At 39.2% G+C, this 16,711-nt stretch overlaps 1 protein-coding gene across 3 annotated transcripts in view; it reads left to right on the top strand.

Annotated features, from left to right (window-relative positions):
* RNGTT (RNA guanylyltransferase and 5'-phosphatase) overlaps window positions 1–16,711 on the top strand; it is a 362,779-nt gene that overhangs the window by 45,754 nt on the left and 300,314 nt on the right. For all 3 annotated transcript variants that reach the window (XM_032155038.2, XM_032155029.2, XM_032155048.2), the window contains exons 5-6: window positions 10,694–10,769; window positions 12,204–12,444. In XM_032155038.2, the coding sequence (XP_032010929.1) occupies window positions 10,694–10,769; window positions 12,204–12,444 (317 nt within the window). The remainder of the gene's footprint in view (window positions 1–10,693; window positions 10,770–12,203; window positions 12,445–16,711) is intronic.

The raw sequence follows: 16,711 nt of genomic DNA, 5'->3' as shown, positions 1-16,711 counted from the left end.
TTATATACCACAGGAAACAGGTGATTCAGAAGGGATAAGTAGAACAAGTAAGTACAATCACATCAAGGTTGTTTTTACCTATGGGCAGGATTTATAGTTAGGACATGCTCTTATACAAAGAACAGTAGATAAACTAGAAATCTTAGAGGCCTTCCCAGAACTGGGGTTAATCAGAAGTCAATATGGGCAGATTAGCATCCAAGATAGAGTCGCTTTGGCCTCCACATAGTAAAAAATTTTTTTGGAAAGAACTCCTACCATAATATACAAATGAGATTAAAGTGATTTTTTTGGCATATATTTTTAAATGTATCAAATGTATAACCTGGGTTTTTGATAAAGATCATTGCTGAGAACAAGGCCACATTGATGAACACAAACATTTGGATTATGTTATTAATACAAACTACAGACTTACACCAGCATCTCACTTTAGCATCTAGCTAAAAAAACAACATGTTGAGATATAATTTTATATAAAACAGCATTCATTTAAATTGTACAGTCTGATGATTTATTTTAATTTTTGAGACAGTGTCTCACTCTCACCTAGGCAGGAATGTAGTGATGCCATCACAGCTCACAGCACCCTCCACCTCCTGGACTCAGGCGATCCTCTCCTCTCAGCCTCCTTAGTAGCTGGGACTACAGGCACACACCACCATGCATGGCGAATTTTTGTATTTTTTCTAGAGACAGGGTTTCACCATGTTGCCCAGGCTGGTCCTGAACTTCTGGGCTCAAGTGATCTGCCCGCCTTGGCCTCCAAGTGCAGGGATCACAGGCGTGAGCCACTCGCCTGGAAGAATCTGAGGTTTGATAGATGTAGATACTGGTAAAACCACAGTATGAGGGTTCCAGTTCCTCTACATCCTCAGGAACACTTGATATGGTCACTCTTTTCAATTTTAGCTATTTTAATGAACGTATACTAGGATCTCATTGTGGTTTTAACTCGCATTTTCCTGATAATTGATGATGTTAAGCAACTTACGTGCTTCATGGTCTTACATGCTTTGTTTTATAAAGTTCAGATCTTTTGCCCAGGTTTAAAAAAAATTGAGTTATCTTATTGAACTGTAACAGTTTTAAAAAAAAATTTTTTTTGTATCAGCAAATATTGCCTGACAAAATAGTTCTTTATATGTTCCAGATGTAAGTCCTTTGCCAGATGTATGTGTTGCAAATATTTTCTGTGGGTGGCCTTTTGCTTTTTTAACTTAAATTTAAATTTTAGATTCAGTGGGTAACATGAGCAGGTTGTTATAAGGGTATATTATGTGAGGCAGGAGTTTGGGCTTCTGTTGGTTTTATTACCCAGATAGTGAACATAGAACCCAATAGGACTTTTTCAGCCCTTGCCCTTGTTCCTCTCTTCCTCCTATTGGAGTCCCCAGTGTCTGTGGTTCTTGTCTTTATGTCTGTGTGTACCCAAAATTTAGCTCCAGCTTATAAGTGAGAACATGTGATAGGTGGTTTTCTGTTTCTGCATTAATTCACTTGGGATAATGGCCTCCAGCTGCATCCATGTTACTGCGAGGGATGTGATTTCATTCTTTTTTTATGGCTGCATAGTATTCTATGGTATATATGTACTGCATTTTATTTACCCAGTCCACCATTGATGGACACCTAGGTTAATTCCATGTCTTTGCTATTGTAAATAGTGCTATGGTAAACATACAAGTGCGGGTATCTTTTTGGTAGAATGATTTGTTTTCCTTTGGGTATATTTCCAATAATGGGATTTTGGGTCAAATGGTAGTTCTATTTTTAGTTCTTTGTGAAATCTCCAAATTACTTTCCACAGTGACTAAACTAACTTACATTCCCCCCAACAGTGTATAAGCATTTCCTTTTCTCTGCAGCGTATCCAGCATCTGTTATTCTTTGACTTTTTAGTAATAACCATTCTGACTGGTATGAGATGGTATCTCATTGTGGTTTTTATTTGCATGTCCCTGGTAAGTGATGGTGAGCATTTTTTCATTCTTATTGGGCCACTTCTGTGTCCTCTTTTGATAACTGTCTGTTCATGTCGTTTTCCCACTTTTTAATGGGATTGTTTTTTGCTTGTTGAATTAAGTTCCTTATAGATTCTGGATATTAGTCCTTTTTCAGATACATAGTCTGTGAATATTTTCTCCCATTCTGTAGGTTGTCTGTTTACTCTGTTGATAGTTTATTTTGCTGTGCAGAAGCTCTTTAGCTTAATTATGTCCCACTTGTCAATTTTTGTTTTTGAGGACTTAGACATAAATTCTTTGCCTAGGCTGCTGTCCACAAGGATATTTCCTAGGTTTTCTTTCAGGATTTTTATAGTTTGCAGTCTTACATTTAAGTCTTTAACCCATCTTGAGCTTTTTTTTTTTTGTATACGGTGATAAGTAGGGGTCCAGTTTAATTCTTCTGCATACAGTTAGCCAGTTTTAGTAGCACACTTTATCGAATAGGGAGCCCTTTTCCCATTGCTTATTTTTGTTGACTTTGTTGAAGATCGGTTAGTTGTAGGTATGTGGCTTTATTTCTGGGTTCTCTATTCTATTCCATTTGTCTATGTGTCTATTTTTGTAGGAGCACCATGCTCTTTTGGTTACTGTAGCCTTATTAGTATAGTTTGCAGTTGGTTGTAATATGATGCCTTCGGCTTTGTCCTTTTTGCTTAGGATTGCTGTGTCTATTTGGGTTCTTTTTTTGGTTCCATATTTTATAATAGTTTTTTTTTGTTCTGTGAAAGAAAAATGCTGTTGGTAATTTGACAGGAATGGGATTGAATCTATAGATTGCTTTGGACAATATGGACATTTTAACGATATTGATTCTTTCAATCCATGAGCACGGAATTTGTTTTGTTTGTGCTGTCCGTGATTTGTTTCAGCAGTGTTTTGTAGTTCTAGTACAGATCTTTCACCTCCTTGGTTGGGTGTATACCTAGGTATTTTATTTTTTTGGGTGGCTGTTGTAAATGGAATCATGTTTTTCATTTGGCTCTCAGCTTGAACGTCATTGGTTTATAGAAATGCTCTTGATTTTTGTATGCTGATTTTGTATTCTGAAAATTTACTGAAATAGAGAACACTTGATGTCCTCTCTTCCTATTTGGATGCCTTTTATTTCTTTCTTTTGCCTGATTGCTCTTGCTAGGACTTCTAGTACTGTGCTGGATAGGAGTGGCGAGAGTGGCCATCCTTGTCTGGTTCCTTTTCTTAAGGGGAATGGTTCCAGCTTTTGTCTGTTCAGTATTATGTTGGCTGTGGGTTTAGCATAGATGGCTCTTATTTTGAGGTATGTTCTTCAGTGCGTAGTTTGTTTAGGATTTTTATCATGCAGGAATGTTGGATTTTTTCAAATGCTTGTTTTGCAGCCATTGAGATGATCATGTGGTTTTTGTTTTGAATTCTGTTTATGTGTTAAATCACACTTATTGATTTTCATATGTTGAACCAACATTGCAACCCAGGAACAAAGTTTGCTTGAAGCAGTGAATTAACTTTTTGATATGGTGCTGGATTTGGTTTGCTAGTATTTTTTTGAGGATTTTTGTGTCTGTTTATCAGGGATATTGGCCTATAGTATTATTTTTTTGTTGTGTTTTTGCCAGATTTTGGTATCACAATATGCTGGTTTTGTAGAATGAGTTAGGAAGGGGTCCCTTCTCTTCAATTTTTGGGGATTGTTTCGGTAGGATTGGTACCAGCTCTTCTTTGTATGTCTGGTAGAATTGGGCTGGAAATCCATCTGGTCTAGGGCTTTTTTTTTTTTGAGACAGAGCTTCACTCTATTGGCCAGGCTGGAGTGCATTGCTGCAATCTTAGCCCACTGCAACCTCTGCCTCCTGTGTTCAAGCAATTCTGATGCCTCAGCCTCCTGATTAGCTGGGATTAAAGGCATGTGCCACCATGCCTGGCTAATTTTTGTATTTTGAATAGAGATCGGGTTTTGCCATGTTGGCCTGGCTGATCTTGAATTCCTGGCCTCAGTGATCTGTCTGCCTCAGCCTCCCAAAGTGTTGGGATTATAGGTGTGAGCCACTGTGCCTGACCAGGGAGGGCTTTTTTGGGGTTGGTAGGTTTTTTTATAACTGGTTCAATTTCGGAGTTCATTATTAGCTTGTCCAGGGTTTCAGTTTCTTCCTTCTTCAGTTGTGAAGTTGTGTGTTTCCAAGAATTTATTCATTTTCTCTAGATTTTCTAGTTTGTGTGCATAGAGGTATTCAGAATAGTCTCTGAGGATCTTTTGTATTTCTGTGAGGTTGGTTGTAATGTCACCTTCGTCATTTCAGATTGTGCTTATTTGAATCTTCCCTCCTTTTTTTTTCTTTGTTAATCCAGCCAGTGGCCTGTCGATCTTGTTTATCCTTTCCAAGACACAACTTTTCATTTTGCTATATGGTTTTCTTTACTTTGTATGGCTTTTTGGGTCTCAACTTCTTTTTGCTCCGCTCTGATTTTAGTTATTTCTTTTCTCCTGCTAATTTTGGGATTTGTTTGTTTTTGTTTTTCTAGTTCCTTTAGATGCGATATTAGATAGTTTGAGATCTATCTTTTTTTCATTTCTTTTTATTTTTGGTGGCAGGGTCTCCCTCTGTCAGCCAGGCTAGAGGTCAGTAGCACGATCATAGCTCACAGCAGCCTCAAGCTCCAGGGCTTAAACAGTCTTCCTGCCCTAGCCTGAGTAGCTAGGATTACAGGTGCATGCCATCATGCTTGGCTGATTTTCAGCTTTTTTTTTTTTTTTTTTTTGTAGAGATGGGGTCTTGCTTTATTGCCCAGGCTGGTCTTGAACTCTTGGGCTCAGGTGATCCTGCTGTCTTGGCCTCCCAAAATGCTGGGATTACAAGTATGAGCCACCATGCCCAGGCCTTTCTGTCTTCTTCTTCTTCTTTTTATTTTTTGAAGTAGGGTCTTACTTTATCACCCAGGATGGAGTTCAGAGGCACAATCTGGGCTCACTGCAGCCTTGACCTCCTGGGTTCAAGCAATGCTCCCACCTCAGCACTCCCCAAGTAGCTGGGACTACAGCTATTTATTTATTTATTTTATTTTTTGAAATTTTTTGTAGAGACAGGAGTCTTGCTATGTTGCCCAGGCTGGTTTCGAACTCTAGACCTCAAGCCATCTGCTTGGCCTCCCAGAGGGCAAGAAGTACAGGCATGAGCCACTGCCTCCAGCCATTTCTATCTTCTTGATGTAGGCATTTACTGCTGTGAATTTTCCTTTTAACACTAATTTTGCTGCATGTCAGAGATTTTGGTGTGTTTTATCTCTGCTTTCATTTGTTTCAAAGAATTTTTTGTTTTCTTTCTTAATTTCATTATTTGCCCGAAAGTCATTCAGGAGGAAGTTGTTTCTTTTCCATGTAATTGTGTGGTTTTGAGAGTTTATCTTGGTGTTGATTTCTATTTTTATTTCACTGTGGTCCAAGCACATACTTGGCATGATTAAGATTTAAAAAAAAATTTATTGAGACTTGCTTAATACCCATTTGGAAGTTCTTGTTTTATGAATCTGCGTGCTACAATATTGGGTGTATATACATTTAGGATAGTTAAGTCTTCTTGTTGAATTGAACTTTTTATCATGTGATGATCTTCTTTGTCCTTTTTTATTGCTGTTGGTTTAAAGTTTATTTATCTGAAACAAGAATGGCAACACCTGCTCTTTTTTGTTTTTCATTTGCATGATAGATCTTTCTCCATCCCTTTACTTTGAGGCTGGGGGTGTGAGTTGGTTTCTTGAAGATAGCAGAAAGTTGGGTCTTTTATTTTATTTTATTTTTAAATTCAATTTGCCACCCTGTGTCTTTTAAGTGGAGTGTTTAGACTGTTTACATTCAAGGTTAATGATATGTGAGATTTTTTTCCTGTGGTGGTGCTGTTGGCTGGTTGCTTTGTAGCCTTGATTGTGTAGTTGTTTTATAGGGTCCATGGGCTGTGTACTTATGTGTATTTTTGTGGTAGCAGATACTGTTTTTGTTTCCATGTTTAGAACTCCCATAAGCATCTCTTGTAAGGCCAGTCTAGTGGTAACAGATTCCCTTAGCAATTGCTAATCCTGCAAAGATTTTATTTCTTCTTTGCTTATGAAGCTGAATTTGGTGGGATATGGAATTCTTGGCTGGAATTTCTCCTAGGATGCTAAATATAGGCCCCCAGTCTCTTCTGGCTTATAAGATTTCTACTGAGAAGTCTGCTATTAGCCTGATGAGGTTCCCTTTATAGGTGATACGACTCTTTTTCTAGTTGTCTTTAAGATTTTTTCTTTTACATTGACATTGGAAAGTCTGATGACTCTGCCTTGATGATGGTCGTTTTGTATAGTACCTTACAGGGGTTTTCTGAGTTTCTTATATTAGCATGTTGACCTGTCTAGCAACTTTGGAGACATTTTTGTGGATTATATCCTCACATATGTCTTTCATGGTGCTTACTCTTTCTTCTCAGGAATACCGTGGGTTGTAGGTTTGGTCACTTTTTGTAATCCTATTATTTCTCAGAGGCTTTGTTCATTTGTTGAAGACTCTTTTTCTTTATTTTTGTCTGACTCAGTTGCTTCAAAGGATTGGTCTTCAAGCTCTGAGATTCTTTCCTCTGCTTGGTTTAGTCTGTTGTTAAGCATCTCTTTTTTTTTAAATTTTTTATTTTTTATTTTTTATTTTTTTTTATTATACTTTAGGTTTTAGGGTACATGTGCACAATGTGCAGGTTTGTTACATATGTATCCATGTGCCATGTTGATTTCCTGCACCCATTAACTTGTAATTTAGCATTAGGTATATCTCCTAAGGCCGATTGTTAAGGTTTTTAATTGTATTTTGAAATTTCTATGGTGAATTGAATTTCAGATTGGTTCTTCCTTAGTATAGCTATGTTGTATTCCAAATCTTGGATTGTTTTTCTGACTTCCTTGGATTGGATTTCAACCTTCTCTTGGGTCTTGTTGAGCTTCCTTGCCATCCGTATTCTGAGTTCTGTGTCTATAATTTCAGACATTTCATTCTGGTTGGGATTCATTGCTAGGGAGTATATGCAAGCCTTTGGAAATAACAAAACACTCTAACTTTTTGAATTGCCAGAGTTCTTGCACTGATTACTTCTCATCTGAGGGAACTGGTGCTTCTTTTTTTTTGAATTTGCTGTTGATTGAATAGGTTTTTTTTTTTTTAATATTCTTTTTTCCCTTGAGAGTTTGTCGGTGGTATATGTTGTGTATAGTCAGTTGGCTTCATTTCTGGGTGCTTTCAGAGGGCCAAGGCTCTGTATGGGTTCGTGGGTTGTAGATCGGTTTCTATGAGAGTTTCACAGGCTTTGCATGTTGAAGCAGTGTATTTTGTTTTGCGGTGTAATTCAAGCTGCAGTTGGTGCTTAAATGTAAGGGCAGATAGGCTCTTCCACAGCTGTGCATGCCCCCTTTGTATTTCATTGTGTCCTCAGCAGTGCTCTGGAGAGAGGAGGCAGGGGGTAAGCGATGACTTTCTCTCCAAGTCTGTTCTTAAGCCTTGGTGGTATCCCCCTCAGCTACTGGCACTGTCTCACGTTTCCTTGCTCTGTGTGGGGCTTTGGTGGGCTTCTCTTCCTGTTCCCTTAGATATGATTCAAGCCAAGGGTTAGGCCACCAGGAGACCTGAAACTCCTAGGGACCTACCAGTCCCCTGTGCTTGTCAGTAAGAGTGGGTTGTGAGGTATGTCTGCAGGTGGTCTGGTAATGCAGTGGGTCAAGCAAGGGTGGTAGATCCTCAGGCAGGGAAGTGGCACCGTGTGTGTGTGTGTGTAGCCGGTATAGTGACCATGGCCCGGGGTTTGCAGCCCAGCAGATGGCTGTGTGGCCCTCACAACTTGCACTCCCCCGATCTGGTTGGTCTCTGTCTGATGTCTGTCCCAGGAGCAGGCGCAACCGGACTGGCCAGGCTTGTCTCAAAAGCCCTGCGTGCCCAGTTTGTTGAGCCATTTCAGATGCTCCAAGCCACGGAGCTTCCTGGGGAAGAAACCTTGGCTGGCTGTCAGGCCATGCCCATCCTGGACTGGTCTTCTGAAGAGAGGATGCCTAGTTTCCATGCCACACTCTTCTCTGTATTCTGAGAGTGAGGGCTCCTTTCCTGCCCAAGCTCAGGCCACAGAGCTTAGCTCAATACTCCTGGGCAGTGTGCTTCCATCCTGGGGAGGTGGGACCAGGCCTGCACATTTGTCCTCTGGCCCCTTGGGATCAGCCAGCAGACTGCCAGCAGAACACTCAGACAGGGAAGTGGAGGCTGTTCTCTGGGCACTGTCTTGCAGGAGCAGCCAGGCAGGCAGTCTTTGAAGAGTTGGCAGGCAAAGGGGCATGTGGATCAGATACACTCCGGTCCTATGGCAGTGGCAGTCTTACTCTCTTTGCCCTGCAGACAGCAGGACCTGCAGCCACTCAGTACAAGCTGGAGAGCCTTGGAAGATGGGCCCTATGGTGGTGTTTTGCTGCAGCTGCACCGTGGTCTGTGGGGCTCATGGCTAAAATCTTGTAGCTAGGATCCCAGAGGACCACGGTGGGAGTGTGGTGCCCCAGGGTTCCTTTACTCAGCCCTCCCTTAGGTCCAGACTGGAACTGGGGGCCAGTCCTGGTGCCGAGTTACTCCAAGCAGTCTGCCTCACTTCTTCCCTCTTCAAACAGTGTCTGCATTGCCTGTCTATTGGCTTTCAGTGTTTTCTCTCAAAAGATCTGTTCAAAGTTGCAGGATTTTGTATTGCCAAGTTTTGGTGGTTCAAAGTGTGGTAGCTTACTTGATATTTTGGTTCCTTTTCATGGTAGAGGCGTTTTTTAGCTGTAGGTAGTTGGCCGTCTTGCCTAGAACTCCTTTTTTATTTTCTTAATGATGTCTTTCAAAGAGCAAACCCTTACTATTTTGAAATAGTCTGATTTATCAATATTTTTCTTCATTTTATGCTTTTTGGGTTTTATCTGAGAAACCTTTTCTACTCTAAGCTTGCAAAGATTTACTCCTGTATTTTCTCCTAGAAGTTTTGTATATCTAGCTAGTTTATTTCTATATTTGATCTTAGTTGCACTGTATCAGTATGATCTATATATACAGAGGAGAATAATTTGTAGAAGGTAATATTAGAAAGATACAGGCTGGACATTGTGGCTCATGCCTGTAATCCCAGACTTTGGGAGGCTGAGGTGAGAGGATTGCTTGATCTCATGAGTTTGAGACCAGCCTGGGCAACATAGTGAGACCCTGTCTTTACCATAAAAAAAAAATTAGCTGGAGATGGTGGTGTGAGCCTGTAGTTCCAGCTACTCTGGAGGTTGAGGTGGGAGGATCACTTGAACCCAGGAGGTCAAGGCTGTGGAACCTGATCATGCCACTGAACTCCAGCCTGGTTGACAGAATGAGATCCTGTCTCTTAAAAAAAAAAAAAAAAAAAGATACAGCTTAAATATTAGGATATCCTTTAATTAAATAGAAATAACAGGAAAAGCTTCATTTTGAAGACTGTAGGAGAGTCAGCAATATTGTCATGTTTTAATTACTATTTTCAAACTAGTTATATTCATCTGTTCTCACACTGTTATAAAGATACTACTCGAGACTGGGTGATTTATGAAGGAAGGAAATTTAATGGACTCACAGTTCTGCATGCCTGGGGAGGCCTCAGAAAACTTACAATCATGGTGGAAGGGGAAACAGGCACGTCTTATGTGGTGAGAAGAGAGAGAGGGCATGTGAAGGAGGAACTGTCAGACACAATCTTAGTGGTGAGAAGAGAGAGAGAGGGCATGTGAAGGAGGAACTGTTAAACACTTACAAAACCATCAGATCTCATGAGAACTCACTATCACAAGAACAGCATGGGGGAAACCACCTCCATGATTCAGTCACCTCCCACCAGATCCCTCCCTCATGGGGATTGTGGGGATTACAAATTGAGATGAGATTTGGGTGGGGACACAGAGCCAAACCATATCAGTAGTTAAAATGATCTTGAATATGTTCTGAAAAAGAGTTTAAGAAAATAAATTTCCTTTCCTAGCTGGTTTCTTTCTTCTAAAAATTTGTTTAGAAAGATTATAACCTAACTTGACAATACAGTTAGTTCGTTTCTAGAGAGCTTCAAGGTAACTTAATTTTTATTGTACTATGTATCTATCAGTTAATTATTTTCTGTAGCTAGTCACTTTTGTTGATTATATTTAATTAGTATCAGGCCCCATATGAATTTATATTTCTATTAGTTTATTTGCTCTGTTCTAGTTTCTGGATTTTAGAAAATAGGATTTGACTATTTTGCAAATATATGCCATTGATCATGAAGAGGACCGTTTTTTTTCTCCTAGAGAAATTTAAAGTTTGAGGGTCAGAAGGATCTTGTGTGTATGTGTTTTATGTGTCCTTCTGAGTTGTGTGTTTGATGAAAATAACTCCTTATTTAAAATGCTTGGAATCTTCTAGCTTTAGGAGAACTTGTTAAACAGTAGAGACAGTTTTATATCAATAAACCTATATATTACACTTAAACCTCTACCTAGCTATGAATTAGATTCTAAGCAATTTAAACTGACAAGTTATCAAGTTATAAGGGCATTTCAAGTTAAAAAATTAAAAAATGTAATTATTTTATAAAGTAGCTGAAATGTTTTGATTGCAGGTTGGAATTTTAAAGTAAATGTGGCCTCTGCAGTGATTTATTAATTTTAACCAAAGCTACTTTATTTTCTAGGTGTTCATTGTACTCATGGCTTCAATCGCACTGGTTTCCTCATATGTGCCTTTTTGGTGGAGAAAATGGATTGGAGGTATTTGTATGTTGTTATAATGGAAGATGTATTTTGTAATAAAAAATTTTATTGATATTTCAATTGCAGAATTTTGTATTGTCAAGTTTTTGGTGAACTTATGATTAATGTAATTTGAGCTGCTTTTCATTTTAGATATGGTTAGTCTTTATACTACCATTACTTGGTGTGTGTGGGTATGTGTGTATGTGTGTATATGTATGTTTTGTTTTGTTCTTTGAGACAAGGTTTCCTCTGTCATCCAGGCTGGAGTGTGGTGGTGTGATCATGGCTCATTGCAGCCTTCACCTCTTGGGATCAAGCAATCCTCCCACCTCAGCCTCTCAAGTAGCTGGGACCACAAGTGTGTGCCACCCATGCCTGGCTAATTTTTTCTTTTTTCTTTCTTTTTTTTTTTTTTTTTGTCTAGTGAGGAGTTCTCCTTATGTTACCCAGGCTGATCCTGAATTCCTGGGCTCAAGTGATCTTCCACCCTTGGCCTCCCAAATATTGGGATTACAGGCATGAGCCACGACACCCAGCCAAGTGTTTTGTATTAAACAGCAAAACACTTTGAGTGCTTATGAATTTCATAAACTGTACATTTACTTTTTCAGATTTTTTTTCACCTCTTACAGAATTATCAGAGACAGATTCTTCCAATATTTTGTATTTTAGTATTTTTGGGAGAGTGTTACTCCATTTAAGCCAATCAGCATGTCTTTATTGAGCATCTGTTATTTTTGAAGTGTGTTTTTAGATCCTGAGAGATTATGACTTTAGTACCCAATATTCTTAAGAGAATATATTGCTAACTGAATTTTCTTGTTGACTGAGGGAGCGTCATTATTTATGTTTACAAAGACTTTCACATAGTAGGTCCTTTTTTGAATATAATCAGATGAAGTACACATATGATTTTGAATTTTGCAGTATGCATTGTTGGTGGTTCTGTACTGCATGTACTTTCTAGCTCTGACCATTCAGATGCTCTCCACAATGATCTCAGTTTCCTATGTCAGATTTAGCCTATGCTTATCCTCTCTTTGATGATCTAGACTCTTAGTGCCTGGATCTGTTGAAAGTTCCTGTAAAATCAATATGCTTTTACTTTTGCTCACATTGTTGTTTTTTTGACTGATGTTTTCCTGCAGAGTCAGACCTCAACCTTCAAGACTTTAAATTCTTCACAGACCCTATCTAGCCCTCTAGTATATACTCATAGCAGTTTATTTTTAGAATTTCAGAATTTTCCGAATACCTTATATTAAAACCTTTTCAGAATGAATTTGTCCCTTAATAGATTGAATGACTTGAGGGTGAAGATTGTGATTTGTCCATTTTATAAACTTCTATTGTACTTTATATGGAGCCTTGAATATAGTAAGTGAGTTTTTGATAAGCGTGCATCAATAGAGGATAGCGAGGAAATTGCCTGGTGTTTGTTTCCCATAGTATCGAAGCAGCAGTTGCTACTTTTGCCCAAGCCAGACCACCAGGAATCTACAAGGGTGATTATTTGAAGGAACTTTTTCGTCGGTATGGTGACATAGAGGAAGCACCACCCCCACCTTTATTGCCAGATTGGTGTTTTGAGGATGATGAAGACGAAGATGAGGATGAGGATGGAAAGAAGGAATCAGAACCCGGGTCAAGTGCTTCTTTTGGCAAAAGGAGAAAAGAACGCTTAAAACTGGTAATGTTTAAAAATATTATAATAGGTTTTTTTTCTTCTTCTGCAAGCTTATTGAGATTTATAAAAATGGAATATTGGCCATGTTTCTTTAGCTAGGTTTGTCAGATGATTCATCCTAGCCCTTTCTAAAAAAAAAAAATTTTTTTTTTTTTCGGAGACAAGATTTTGCTCTGTTGCCCAGCCTGGAGTGCAGTGGCAGCCTTGACCTCCTGGGCTCAAGTGATCCTCCCACCTCAGCCTCCTGAGTAGCTGAGACTGTAGACATGTGCCAACACGACTGGCTAATTTTTAATTTTTACATTTTCTATAGAGAAGGGTCTCACTTTGTTGACCAGTCTGGGTTTGAACTCCTGGGCTCAAGCGATCCTCCTACCTTGGCCTCCCAAAATGTTGGGATTACTGGCATTAGCCACTGTGCTTGGCCTTTAAAGGTTCTTAATAGCCACGAGTCTGTCTTTTCAAAGAGAAAAATTGCAGTTACGTAAATTTTTCCTGTTTTTGTTTCTTGTATCTTTAGATATTAGATAATATCTAAAAGAACTTTTAGATATTAGATTGAGAACTTACTGTTTCTTTACAAAGTATTGTGAGATTTCAACTAAATACCTAATGAATATTTTTACTAATGCTTTACAAAATTGTCACATAATTAAAATAACTTTACATATGAATTCTGCATCCCCCTCCATGGGTGATGCTTTCATGGTTTCCATAAAATTAAATCAAGGAGACTCTCACTTCTCTAGCCAACCTTTAATAATCTTCTAGAAATAAAAGAGCTAACCATAAATATGAGGAGTTATCTTCTTTTACTGGAGGATAGGGGAACTGTTGAGAGGAAAAGTATTGGTTGTACTTGTACGCATACAAGTATATGATATAGGCCAAAGGGAACAGTTAGGGAAAGTATGGAGGTAATTGTGTTAATGAAATTATTAATTAAGGTTCCTGATATATTATGGTTGAGTGGTATATACCACGACTCATTTACTAGTAGGCATGGTTCACAGGCAAGGAAGTAAATGCTTTGTTAGTTTATGTAAACCATGTAAGTTATTTTTGGCTTAAAAATTTTTTTTTTGTTTGTAAAACAATGTTTTAATTGCATTTACACATTTGAAATTACACACTGAAAAGTGTAAATTGCTTCGAAACATAGAAATTATTTCAAAAGTAATTTATTCTTTTAGTTTGATCTATTATTTCCTGGATTTAGATATCTGAAATTACTGAGTCACATACCTAGAGAAATAACAATCACATTCTAAGGAAACTTCCATAAGCAGCATAGCATAAAATATAGGTTTTGTTTGTTTGTTTTTGGAGACAGGGTCTCAACTCTGTTGCCCAGGCAGGAGTGTGGTGGCATGATTATGGCTCACTAGTGGCAGTTCAGCCTTGACCTCCCTGGGTTCAGTGATCCTTCTACCTCAACCTCGTGAGTTGCTGGGACTACTACAGTGTATCTCTTACAAGCACCATGTTGCTGGGTTTCATTTATTCAGACAACAGTTTTTGCCTTATTGTTTAGTCCATGTACATTTCATGTAAAGATTAGATTCAAATTGTCTTACTGTTTATTTGTGCCACTAGTGGTATGTTCCTTTCTTGCCTTCTTTATGGTTGCTTTTATTCTTCTATCACCCCAACCCATTGCTTGTTGACCATACATTCCTTTACTGTTCTTGTATTAGTTACTCAAGATTTCATGGCCAGGTGTGGTGGCTCACACCTGTAATCCCAGCACTTTGGGAGGCCGACGTGGGTGGATCATGAGATCAGGAGATCAAGACCATCCTGGCTAACACGTGAAACCCCATCTCTACTAAAAATACAAAAAATTAGCCAGACGTGCTGGTGGGTGCCTGTAGTCCCAGCTACTTGGGAGGCTGAGGCAGGAGAATGGTGTAAACCCCGGAGGCAGAGGTTGCAGTGAGCTGAGATTGTGCCACTGCACTCCAGCCTGGGCGACAGAGCGAGACTCTATCTCAAAAAAAAAAAAAAAAAAAAAAAAAAAAAGATTTCACTATACATCTTTGACTTTTTAAAGGCTGGTATGTATTAGTACTTTTGTCACTTTTTAGACAATGCAAAAATCTTATTTATTTATTTTTTGAGACAGGGTCTTACTCTATCAGTCAGGCTGGAGTACAGTGGCTTGTTCATAGCTCATTGCAGCTTTAGATCCCTAGGGTCAAGGGATCCTCCCACCTAAGCCTCCCAAGTACCTGTGATTACAGGTCTGTGCCACCATACCCTGCTAATTTTATTTTTTTTTTGTAGAGACAATGTCTTGCTATTTTGGCAGGATAGTCTTCAGCTCCTGGCCTAAAGTAATCTTCCTGCCTTAGCCTCCTAAAGTAGTAGGATTATAGGTGTGAGCTGAGCCACTGCGCTTGGCCAAGAATTTTACAGTCTTTTATTCCATTTACTTCTTCCTATCTTTTTTGGTATTGTGTATTTTAATTCTATGTATATCTTAAACCCCATGATGAGACCTTTTATTTTTATTTTTATTTTATGTTTTTTAAAGAGATGGGATCTTACTCTGTCATCCAGGCTGGAGTGCAGTGATGTGATTGTAGCTCACTGTACTTTGAACTTCTGGGCTCAAGCTATCCTCTCATCGCAGCCTCCTGAGTAGCTGTGACTACAGGTGTGTGCCACCATGCCCGGCCATGACATTTTTATACAGTTATTATTGGTTAGATATACCCACATATTTACCCTTTCTACTGCTCTTTCTTTCATGTATTTTTGTGGTTCCATTTTGGATAGTTTTCCTTCTAACTGAAGAGCTTCCTGTAGTATTTCCTTCCATGTGGGTATGCTGTTGCACATTCTTTTAGTATTTGTGTGAAATTGTCTTTTTTGACATCATTTTGAAGAATGTTTCTTCTGCGTATAAAAATCAGGGTGGTTAGCCAGGCGCAGTGGCTCATGCCTGAAATCCCAGCACTGAGGTGGGCGAATCACGAGGTCAGGAGTTCGAGACCAGCCTGGACAACATGGTGAAACCCTGTCTCTACTAAAAATACAAAAAAATTAGCTGGGCGTAGCGGCAGGCGCCTGTAATCCCAGCTACTTGGGAGGCTGAGGCAGGAGAATTGCTTGAACCCGGGAGGCGGAGGTTGCAGTGAGCTGAGATCGCGCCACTGCACTCCAGCCCGGGCGACAGAGTGAGACTCCATCTCAAAAAAAAAAAAAAAATTCAGGGTGCTTGACAGTTATTTTTTTCTAGCACTTTTCATTCCAGAATTTATTTCTGTTGAGAAGTTAGCTACCTTGTTGCTTCTTTGAAGGTAATTTCTTATTGTTTTTGATTTTCAGCAGTTTTACCATGATATTTCTACTTGTGGTTTTCTTTGTATTTATCCTGCATGGTGTATGTAGGGTTTCTTAAATATATGGTTGGAGTTGTTTTCCTAATTTGTTTTAGACAATTTTTGGCTGTTATCTTTTTAAGTATTGTTTTAGATCCATTCGTTCTTTCTTCTGGAGCTCAACCTAATACCAGTAGGCCTTTAAAATTTTTTTTTTCTTTTTTCTTTTCTGGAGACAGAGTCTAGCTCTGTCACCCAGGCTGGAGTGCAGTGTTGCGATCTTGGCTCACTGCAAACTCTGCCTCCTGGGTTCAAGCGATTCTCCTGCCTCAGCCTCCCAAGTAGCTAGGATTACAGGTGTGTACCACCACACCCAGCTAATTTTTGTATTTTTAGTAGAGACAGGGTTTCACCATGTTGGCCAAGCTGGTCTCAAACTCCTGACCTCAGGTGATCTACCCGCCTCTGCCTCCCAGAGAGCTAGGATTGTAGGCGTGAGCCATCGTGCCCGGCCTAAAAAAAATTAAAAACAAAAAACAACAACAAAAAAACTATCTCCTGTGTTCTTTTTTATATTCTTTATCTTTTTGTTTATTTTTTTGTTTGGATATTTTCTTGTTTTTTTTTTCTTTTTATTTATTTTTTTTGAGACAGTCTCTCTCTGTGGCCCAAGCTGCAGTGCAGTGGTGCAATCTCAGCTCATTGCAACCTCTGCCTCCTAGGTTCAGGCGATTCTCCTGCCTCAGCCTCCTGAGTAGCTGGGACTACTGGCACATGCCACTACACCTGGCCAAATTTTGTATTTTTAGTAGAGATGGGGTTTCACCATGTTGGCCAGGCTTGTGTGGATCTCCTGACCTCAGGTGACCCACCCGCCTCAACCTCCCAAAGTGCTGGGATTACAGGCGTCAGCCTACTTTGGATATTTTCTTTTCTTTTCTTTT

This window comes from Hylobates moloch, unplaced genomic scaffold (assembly GCF_009828535.3).
Source record: "Hylobates moloch isolate HMO894 unplaced genomic scaffold, HMol_V3 SCAFFOLD_2, whole genome shotgun sequence".
Taxonomy (NCBI): Eukaryota; Metazoa; Chordata; class Mammalia; order Primates; family Hylobatidae; genus Hylobates; species Hylobates moloch.
The sequence above is the reverse complement of the archived record's forward strand: the minus strand, read 5'-3'. Positions and strand labels throughout refer to the sequence as shown.